Genomic DNA, 10,959 nt, shown 5'->3' with positions numbered 1-10,959 from the left:
TCGCGTTTCGCTTTACTTTGATCTACCCTTATTTTAACCTTTGAAGTCGGGGATGACAATGTAATTTCACTTTCTTTAGCTGAAGGAATAGTTTTAGAACATTCACCTTCAGAGGATATTCTTGACTCTTGTTATTCGTGAAACTTCAGCACTAGGAGTACTTGAAAAGACATTAGTGCCTTCTGTTTCGATAACATTTTCAGATTCAATTAAATTATTTTGCGTTTCATCAATTAACATTGTATTGTACATATTGACGCTTTGAGATAAACGAAACGAATCTTCTTCAGTAAGAGAAGGGGCTTTTTGGGATTTTGCAATATCTAAACTAAGAAGGGGTATGTTATCCTTTAGTATAACATGAGTGCTTGGTTCGCAAGACTTAAGGTCATATGGCCTATTTTCTGTTTCCTCTAGGGAGCAAACATCACAATTAGGGTTCATTTCATCATTTTATTTCTTTATGCTGGTTCATCTCTTTCTCGTAAATTTTGGAAAATTGAGGATTATGTTTCAAAAAATTTCATGGTTCACTCTTTTAAGGAGCCTAGCATTTGAGGTTCTTTTTCTTAATTCACCTGGATATAAAGAAGCCAAACAGAAAACATTTTTATGCACTTCGCATAATACCACATACGGTCCACGAAAAGAATAATTGGTGGATTTTCTACCAATTGAAGTTGTATCACGGCAATATACAATATCTCCAGGGGTAATTAATGTCTCTTTTGAATCTTTATTATACTGAATCGCCTGTTTGAACATTTGAATTTTAATCTCAGTTAAGCAAGTTTGGTGAATTTCACAAATATTTTGTATTAATCGTGTAACATATGAATCATAGCCATCAAAATAATTTAAGTTTGTCGGTTTATTGAATTGTAAATCTGCTAAAGATTTTCCACTGAATCCATCCACAATGGTAAAGCTAGAAAATTTTCGAATAGTATTTAGAGAAGAGTTCATACATAACATTATAAGGGGAATCTTATCACCCCAATCCACCCGAGTTAATTTACCACAAGAATGAGATAGAATTTTCTTCAGTATTTTAACTTTATTCTCGCTAGCTCCATTGCAGTGTGGATGATAGGGGCTACTATAGATTTTCTTACAATTAATTTCGGAAAACATCTTCTTTATCTCTATATTGTCAAAATTTGAACCATGATCAGTTAAAACAGCCTCAGGCAGAGCATAATAAAAAATAATATTTTCCCAGAGAAATTTTATAGTGTTTTCTGTATTCATAGCGGGTATACACTTTAATACTACTAGACTACTAAAAAGATCCACTCCAACTAGAACGTATCGATTCCCAGAGCTTGTAATCGGAAAGGGACCAGCACCGCCTAGTGCCCAGACCAAAAATGGCATTTCAGAAACAATATTCTTCCCAAGTGGTAGTTTGATTTTTTTCGTATTAGCTCGGTTACAAAGATCGCAATTATTAACAAATTCCTTAATTGTAGACCATATTTTCAAAAATGCAAAATTTTCTGACTTTCCACAAAGTCCGCTCAAAACTTGCATGAATACCTAAGGCTAAATGATCATGAAAAAGCTTTAATATACCCGGCATCATTCTCTTAGGTAAAACTACTTGAATGTTTAATTCTGTGCGCACATTTTGATTCAACCTAAAAGAACCACTCACAATATATTCTATTCTATATAAAACTCCATTTATTAAGACAAGTTCATTAGCAATGGGAATAAATCATGGGGCTATATTCTTCAACAAGATACTCCTCTCTTCTTGAGGGAGATCAATAAAGTGGAGAACATTTTGTCTCTCACTAATAGAGCACTCATCCGGATGCCAAGGTTCTTTTTCAGGGCCCTCCGAACCCTTAGGCACCAGATCGAAACCTATGCCCGTTGCAGCAGGGTTTTCAACTCTGGAGCTCCTTAATTTAATCAACATATCAACAATTATTTTTATATCAGGATCCTGTAGTTGCCCCCTGATTAATTTTTCGTCAGCCAACCCTAAATAGTCAACTTTGTGACCACTAAAAATCCCTGCTGCTAAGAATTCTGCTTCATCATCAATAAAAGAGAGGGTTTCGCTGTTGCTAACTATTTCCTTACTTGGCCTTGAAATAATATTTGCGATCATTTTTGTCCCTGGAATATGTTTATAAGTATGCAGTGGACTATCCCTTAACAAGGAGATACGGAACATCTTACTTGATAAGTCTCTGTGTTTCCTTAAAAACTCGAGATTTTTAGCGTCAATGAAAATATTGCACCTTCTTCCCCATATATAGTATTGAATTTGCGAGCTTTTCAAGGTCTCATAAAGACCATACAGTTCTCGCACAATTGAAGGTTGTTTAGAAAAAGACTTGGAAAAAACACGGCTGAAGGAACATTCTCCCGTCGGGCTTTTCCTGACATAAAATTTCCCCTACACCGTTTTCCGACGAATCCACAAATAGATTAAAATCTTTCTCCAAATCAGCCATGTGAACAACGATTTCACTGTCCTTTTTAGTAATTTGTCCCACTAATTACAACCAAGCAAATTCTTGCTCTTCTCCCCATTTCCACTCTGTTTTTCTTCAATAGCTTAGTCAAAGGGGCGATTAAATCATAAAAATTGAAATAAAAACATCTGTAATAGTTAAATAAACCAAGTTGAGACCTAAGCTCCGAAATATTTTCTGGTCTTTCAAGTTTCTCAATTGCATCTAACTTTGATATCTGGGGTTGAATTTTGTCTTTAGATACTATAAACCCCAAAACTGGTATAGAATCCTTAAACAATAGCGTTTTTATGGCACTTGGTATTAACCAAGTGACATATAGCAGTCGCCAATTCTGTCGGTCTGTCGGTCCCGGTTTTGCTACTTTAGGCACTTCCAGGTAAGCTAGGACGATGAAATTTGGCAAGCGTATCAGGGACCGGACCAGATTAAATTAGAAATAGTCGTTTTCACTATTTGACCATCTGGGGGGGAGTGGGGGCCCGGTTAATTCGCAAAAAATAGAAAAAATGAATTATTTTTAACTTATCAGCGGGTGATTGGATCTTAATGAAATTTGAGGTTCGGAATGATATTGTGTCTCAGAGCTCTTATTTAAAATCCCGACTGGATCTGATGACATTGGGGGGAGTTGGAGGGGGAAAACCTAAAGTCCCGGTTTTGCTACTTTAGGCACTTCCAGGTAAGCTAGGACGATGAAATTTGGCAAGCGTATCAGGGACCGGACCAGATTAAATTAGAAATAGTTGTTTTCCCGATTTGACCATCTGGGGGGGGGGAGTAGGGGTCGGTTAATTCGGAAAAATAGAAAAAATGAAGTATTTTTAACTTATGAGCGGGTGATTGGATCTTAATGAAATTTGATGTTTGGAATGATATTGTGTCTCAGAGCTCTCATTTTAAATCCTGACTGGGTCTGATGACATTGGGGGGAGTTGGAGGGGGGAAACCTAAAATCTTGGAAAACACTTAGAGTAGAGGGATCGGGATGAAACTTGATGGAAAAAATAAGCGCAAGTCCCAGATACATGATTGACATAATCGGAACTGATTTGCTCTCTTTGGGGTAGTTGGGGGGGGGGGGGAGTAAGTCTTAAAAATTAGAAAAATGAGGTATTTTCAACTTACGAACGGGTGATCAGATCTCAATGAAATTTGATGTTTAGAAGGATATCGTGTCTTAGAGCTCTTATTTTAAATCCCGACCGGATCTGGTGACGGGGGCGGGGAGTTGGGAGGGGGAAACCTAAAACTTGGAAAACACTTAGAGTGGAGGGATCAGGATGAAACATGGTGGGAAAAATAAACACAAGTCCTAGATAGATGATTGACATAAACGGAACGGATCCGCTCTCTTTTGGGTAGTTGGGGGGGGGGGGGTATTTCTAAAAAAAAATAGGTATTTTTAACTTACGAACGAGTGATCAGATCTCAATGAAATTTGATATTTAGAAGGATATCGTGGCTCAGAGCTCTTATTTTAAACCCGACCGGATCTGGTGACATTTGGGGGGGGGGGGGAGTTGGGCGGGAGAAACCTAAAAATTGGAAAACACTTAGAGTGGAGGGATCGGGATGAAACTTGGTGGAAAAAAAAAACGAGTCCTAGATACATGATTGACATAACCAGAACGGATCCGCTCTCTTTGGGGTAGTTGGAGGGGGGGGGTTAATTCTGAAAAATTAGAAAAAATGAGGTATTTTTAACTTACGAACGGGTGATTGCATCTCCATTAAATTTGATTTTTAGAAGTATATCGTGTCTCAAAGCTCTTATTTTAAATCCTGACCGGATCTGGTGACATTGGGGGAAGTTTGGGGTGGGGTGACCTAAAATGATGGGAAACGCTTAGATTGGAGGGATTGGGATGAAACTTGGTTGGAAAAATAAGCAGAAGTCTTGCATATCTAATTTACATAATTGGAACGGATCCGCTCAATTGCGGGGGGGGGATTCTGAAAAATAAGTAAAATGACGTATTTTTAACTTACGAAGGAGTGATCGGATCTTCATGAAACTTCATATTTAGAAGGACCTCGTAACTCCGATATCTTATTTTAAATCTCAACCGGATCATGCGTAATTGGGGGGGGGGGGCAGTTGGGGGGGGACCGGAAATCTTAGAAAATACTTAAAGCGGTGAGATCAGGATGAAACTGGATGGGAAGAATAGAAACCTGTCTAAGATACGTGACTGACATAACTGGACCGGATCTGCTCTCTTTGGTGGAATTGGAGGGGGGGGTAATTTTGAAAATTGAGGTATTTGTAACTTACGAAAGGGTGACCAAATCTTCATGAAATTTGATATTTAGAAGGATCTTGTGCTTTAAAGTTCTAATTTCAAATTCCGACCAGATTCTGTGACATTCGGGGGAGTTGGAGGGGGGAACCGGAATTCTTGAAAACATGAAAATTGGAGTATTTATATCTTACGAATAGATGATCGGATCTTAATGAAATTTGATTTTTAGAAGGAATTCATGTCTCAGAGCTCTTATTTCAAATCCCGACCAGATCTTTTGACATTGTGGGGATTTGGAGGGGGAAATCTTGGAAAAACACTTGGAGTGTAGGAATCGGGATGAAGCTTGGTAGATAGAATAAACAAATGTCCTTGATACGTGATTGACAGAATCGTACTGGATTCGCTCTCTTTGGGGGAGTTGGGGGGAGGGGTTCAGTGATTTGGCGAGTTCGGTGCTTCTGGACGTGCTAGGGCGATGAAAATTGGTAGGCGTGTCAGGGAGCTGCACAATTTGACTTGATAAAGTCGTTTTCCCAGATTCGACCATCTGGGGGGCAAAAGGGAGAGGAAAAATTAGAAAAAATTAGGTATTTATAACTTACGAGTGGGTGATCGGATCTTAATGAATTTTGATATTTAGAAGGACTTTGTGAGTCAGAGCTCTTATTTTAAATCTTGACCGGCATTAAGCCTCTCATTTTCCCTTTTAAATCAATCTATTGATTCATAGAATTTTGTTAGAGCTCATACCATATGATCTCTTGGCTCTTAGCTCTTCTCGCCTCGTCACAAGTGCCATATGAGCTCTTAGCTCTTGTTGAAGTAGACAATTTGATATTAAACTGTTTAAGACGAGCAAAGAACCTTTTTAAATGTTCTAAGTGATCGTTGGGATTAGGGCTTTCTGTTTTAAGATAAATATCATCAAAGAAATTGAAAACGAATGATCTAAATTCTGCTGGAAACAGCTTATTCATTAAACTAGCAAAGGCCTTAGGACCAAAAACACTCTCTTGGGGTATTCTTGTGTAACAATGACTTCTTCCTGTTAGTGGAGACAAGAACGAAAAGAATTTTTGATAATTTTTTTCTAGATATTTGGAAAAATCCATTACGCATATCAAACTCACTGTAAAATTTTTCTTTGGATAAATTCTGTAAAATATCTGTAGTTCTGGGTATTAAAAAAGCTGTATCTTTCATTTTAGTGTTGCAAGTAGGTAGATCAATCAAAATCTCGTGTTTTCTATACTATGTTGTTATTATTTGCGCAATGCTTACGAATCAGGAATACCGGAGAAGGAAATTGAGAGGATTCCTCATTAATAATTCCAGATTGCAGCATTGCCTGTATGTGCTCTTCTAGAACAAGAGCCATCTGGTAAGGATTTCTAAATTGTTCAGGAGGTTTAAACTCTGTGTCAATTGGTATATCTGGCTTAAAAATCAATAGATCATTTTTTCCTACATCATAGGGGTGACGAGAGAAACAGGATTTGTTATTCAAAAGTAAAGCTTCCAGTTCAAGCTGTACTACATTAGGTACCGAAGAAAAATCTAACTGTGATAAATATTCTTTGATATCCTATTCTACTTCCTTCCCTTCAATCATTGAACCATTACTTTCCAAGGATGTTGAAAATACTACTAGACTTTCCTTAGGAAAGCGCGAAAAACTTGCGATTTTGTTGTAATGTTTAAGCTCAATCGGCATGCAGGAATCATTAAATATTAAAATTTTAGTTTTCTGATCATATACTGTGCTAACATAGTCATGTAAATAATTTTCATAGCCTTCCAGAGGCGTAACAATTAAATTGTCACCATCTTCGATCTCGATTTCGTCCCCATCAATTAATTTACAGTCTACATTTCTAAAAGTTCCAGGATCGATAGTAACATCTGTTCTAACCACCATGCTGCCGTATGCGCAGGAGCTGTCAGAAATTTGTGCTTTCTGAGGGGCATATCTGAATTCTAGTTTTCTTTTGCGAAAATGTAAAGAGCAGTTTAGACGTTCCATAAGGAAAAAACCTAAAATGACTGAAAAAGGCAAGTTTTCAACAATGATAAAATCCCAAAATAAACTCACATTTTTATTGCTACCTGGAATTATAACGAATAATTTTGCTACACCCTGCACTGGTAAGAAATGTCCAGAGATAGACTTAATAACAATTACCGTAGGTTTTAAAGAGTTCTTATAATTTATAGGTAAAGAGTTAAAGAATTCATTTGATATGAGTGACTTCTCTGAGCCACAGTCTAAAAAGGAGTTACATTCTACACCACAAATAATTATCTTGTTAAACAATGAAAATAATTCAGAGGAATTTTTTTGAAAACTAACAAACGACAGTTTTTGAAGAGATTTACTATTAATAGTAGCCAAAGAATACTCTTCTGAAGTCATTGGCTTATCTAGTTTCCCTCATTAGCATTTTCTTGCTCAATTGCTCTATGTCCCTTTAAAACTATTTCACAGCTGTAAGTGTGATGTGTACCAGACTTGCACAAAACACAAAAAACACTTTTCCTTGAAACTTGCTGATTACTATCGTCTATTGATGTGGATGCATTAGCGTTTGGGACGCCAAAATTACCACTATTGTTCTGTATTGAATCATTATTGAAACCAAGTGGCACACTTTTTTGAAAATGTTGTCTAGGGTACCCTCTGTAGCTATAGCCCCTGTTTCCCCTGTAATGCTGACCTGGAGACGGAAATCTTCCATGATGTCCTCTCCTGAAATTCCCTCTATTTGAGGAACCGTTATACGACCCAGCATTGACGTTTGAATAGTAATGTCCACAGCCCCTGTATGGATTGGGGTTATACCCGGACTGGAGGTTTCTGGGCCTAAAATTATTTCCTCTGGGTTCAAATATTGGACCCAGACCATCATGAATGGTAGAAAGAGTGGCAGCAGATAGGGAGAAAATTCCTGCGCGCTATACCATTAGTTTCTTCGTATAATTTAGCCCTTTTAAATGATTCACTTATATACTCACAAGCCCCTCTTTCACGAATGAACCTACGAATGCCGTCATGCAATCCTTGTTCAAATGTTTGTTGCTTCAAAATGTCAATTCCCAACAAGAGGTTTTCAGTGCCCGCGATTTGTTTAACCAAAGAAGCATATCCCTCGAATTCACCCGTAATTCTCATGAAAAATTTTACTATAGGTTCATTTGGCTCTTGTTTAATTGTCATTATATGCTGTAAAATTTCAGCGGGTGTTATTTTGTCGAGAAAAGCAGAACACAGAGACTCTTTCAAGCGAGCAAAATCTGTCGTGTCAATATATTTTTCAATATAAGTACTAAATGGTTCGTCCGACATTAAAGCTGCATACTTTCCGATCATAGTTGACTCGCTAATTCCCATTAACCTACTGACTCTTTGGAGATCCTTTATCCATAGGCTAATTTGTGACAGTCTTACTAATCTTTTAATTGTAGAAAAAGGGTCAATAGTACTATAGGCTACATGTTGAAATACAGGAGGCTGGGGTAAACTAGAACCTCCTGGATCATTAATTTTAATTTCGACACTAGCTAAAGACATTTTTATAGACTTCCCGGAACTGATTGACTAATTCTTAATGGAAACCACAAGAAGCAGTCTTACAATAAGTAGTCTTATTATATATCTAAAAAAAGACCAAACGTGCAAATAAACAAGCAATTATGCAAAAAAAATTAATAGCATGCGAAAAAGTAAAAAGAAGGTAATATGTAGAAGAAAAGACAAGCATTGTACCGTAGAAATAACAAAGATTCTGGTCTTGGACTTTTAAGCAAAGCGTAAAAATTTTTTAAATGTTATATGAATTTTATAAATTTTATTAGGAGGGGGGTTTTATCCCACCGCTGCCACCATTTTGTAACCGGTTTAAAGAGAGTCTGGAGAATAAACAAGAATTAGAGTAGCGTGGAGACATCAAACTCTGCCGGTTAATAAATATATAAGAAGTGCTAGAAATAGCCCGTACCTAGTACTTGAGATAGAGTGAACGCAGCACAAGAGTTAAAAACAGAGCAAAGGTTTTATTTTTAAAAGAAGTTTGGGTTTTGGTTTTAATAGTATCGTTTAAAAAGATAATCAAGAAAATCAAAAGAGTTTTATAACTTGTAATATAAGTGCAATCTTGCATAGTCTTGGTACTGAAATAAGAATTATAAGATAATAAAATAAACTAACTACTAACTAATATGTGAGCAAACAAAATATTCGAAGGCATTTTTAAATTATTACAGCGAGACTCATGTCACGCTGTTGAAACTAGTAAGTTAACAGTATTAGATTGAGGAGGAACAATTTATTGTACTCACAGCTAAGCAAAGCTACCCACTATCGCCAAGCACCCAACACCAACTACCCTTCTTCCAAAATCCTCTCATCCTTCTATACAACCCCTGTTTACAATTCGCACTAGTTATTTAGCAAAAATCAATTTGTACAAACAAACATTTCCAAGGCTATACCAAGAAGAGATTAATCCCTGGTAAACAACCCATAAACCTAATAATAAGATTCTTACAACACCAAGTCGTGGCTGATCTTGTGAGTAAAATAGCTTCATTTAGTTCAAATTCTGTTTTCCTTACTGGCGACTTTAATATGCCAGATGTGATATGGGTTGAAAGCTATAGATTCACAACTCCAAACAGCCCTGCCCAAACAACTCTGAATTCTGTAGCAAATCTCGCCCTCACTCAACTGATTGATCAACCAACCCGTTATGGAGATGGTCAAAACTCAACTGCACTTGACTTGGTATTTACAAATAACCCTGAAACAGTCACGTCTCTCAAATATTTACCTGCAATCGGTTCTAGTGACCGCAATTGTGTTATGTTTTTGGTGCTGGTTTCCACTAGGCCAAGTAATATGACAAAAAGATCTTATACAGATTATGATAAAATCCAAGAACACTTGTCTGAAGTTGATTGGCAATCATTGATTGTCAGTGATAATGTGGATAATTTGTGGTTCAAACTTAAGTCATGCTTGCTTGCAGTTGAGAAGCAATTTACTTCCATAACATACACAGAGAAAACCAAAACATTGCCACTTCTCACTAAAGATGCTACAGAAGGCATTAAGAGTAAGAATAAGGGATGGAGAAAATACAAGAAATCAAAACAGGAGAATCATCCCGCTGATTGCAAGAAATGCTGTACCAAGCTCAGAAATCTCACATGTAAAGTCATAAGTGATTATGAAGTAAATAGAGCCCTTAGTGCAAAAACCAACCCCACAAAGTTTTGGAAGTATGTTTGCAGCTCTAATCCTAATAGACATAAAATATGCCAGCTTTTACGTTCTGATGCTACTGTGCTTGATTCCCCTGCAGACATCGCAAATTTTTTTAATGCCATATTTGCCACTAATTTCTCTCATTCAGTTCTAGTATCTCCTCCTCCCCCTTTCCCAGATAGGAACCGTGTCCACGAAATACCATCTGTTGTGATTGATGCGGATGATGTTCTCGAGCGCCTGAATAAGTTGGATCCAAACAAGGCCCAGGGCCCCAATGGCATTCATCCACGTTTGCTGAAAGAAGCTGCAGCTCTTGTTGCCATGCCGCTGGCTGATATTTCTAAGATTTCCATAATGATGATGGTGGTACCAGCTGATTGGAAATCGGCTAATATAGTTTCAATTTTAAAAGAAGGGAGATAAAAATAACCCTGAAAATTACCGGCCTATTAGTCTCACATCAGTCATTTCTAAACTGCTCAATAAGGATTTTCAATGCCGGAATTATTGATCATATTGAAAAAAATGGCTTACTGTCAAAATATCAACATGGTTTCAGAAGGAGTTGGTCCATTGAGACGAACCGGATCCAGTCTAATATTATAGTCACTAAATTAATTGAGGAAGGTAAAGTAGTTGATGTCCTGTTACTCGACCAAGCCAATGCCTTCAATAAAGCTGTCCACGAATATCTTTTACATAAGCTCCATGCACATGGAGTCCATGCTGACACTGTGGAGGGGATAAGATCGTTTCTGATTGGCCAAATCCAAAAAGTTATGGTCTACTCTGACAATGTAGACCCCATATTTTCAGAGCCTGCAGCATTTATAAGCAGGGTACTCCAGGGAAGCATCCTTGGCCCCACCCTCTTCTCTATATATATTAATGATTGTGAGGATGTTCTACAAAACCCCATCACTCTCTACACTGATGACAGCAAACTAATTGG

General features: G+C 37.3%; 2 protein-coding genes across 2 annotated transcripts; one reads left to right on the top strand and one right to left on the bottom strand.

Annotated features, from left to right (window-relative positions):
* Nucleotides 1-513: 513 nt before the first annotated feature.
* LOC136043026 (uncharacterized) lies at nucleotides 514-1,533 on the bottom strand. The gene has a single exon (XM_065727915.1). It carries the CDS (start codon nucleotides 1,531-1,533, stop codon nucleotides 514-516), a length of 1,020 nt encoding a protein of 339 aa, XP_065583987.1.
* Nucleotides 1,534-9,365: 7,832 nt separating this feature from the next.
* Nucleotides 9,366-10,430, top strand: LOC136043025 (uncharacterized). The gene has a single exon (XM_065727914.1). It carries the CDS (start codon nucleotides 9,366-9,368, stop codon nucleotides 10,428-10,430), a length of 1,065 nt encoding a protein of 354 aa, XP_065583986.1.
* The last annotated feature ends 529 nt before the right edge of the window (nucleotides 10,431-10,959 follow it).

This window comes from Artemia franciscana, unplaced genomic scaffold, assembly GCF_032884065.1.
Source record: "Artemia franciscana unplaced genomic scaffold, ASM3288406v1 Scaffold_284, whole genome shotgun sequence".
NCBI classification, from domain to species: domain Eukaryota; kingdom Metazoa; phylum Arthropoda; class Branchiopoda; order Anostraca; family Artemiidae; genus Artemia; species Artemia franciscana.
This window is presented reverse-complemented; position numbering and strand designations above follow the sequence as displayed.

Bases quoted from the DNA above. Each gene is read 5' to 3' on its own strand.
- LOC136043026 (XM_065727915.1), bottom strand. From the start codon at position 1,533: ATGCAAGTTTTGAGCGGACTTTGTGGAAAGTCAGAAAATTTTGCATTT.
- LOC136043025 (XM_065727914.1), top strand. From the start codon at position 9,366: ATGCCAGATGTGATATGGGTTGAAAGCTATAGATTCACAACTCCAAAC.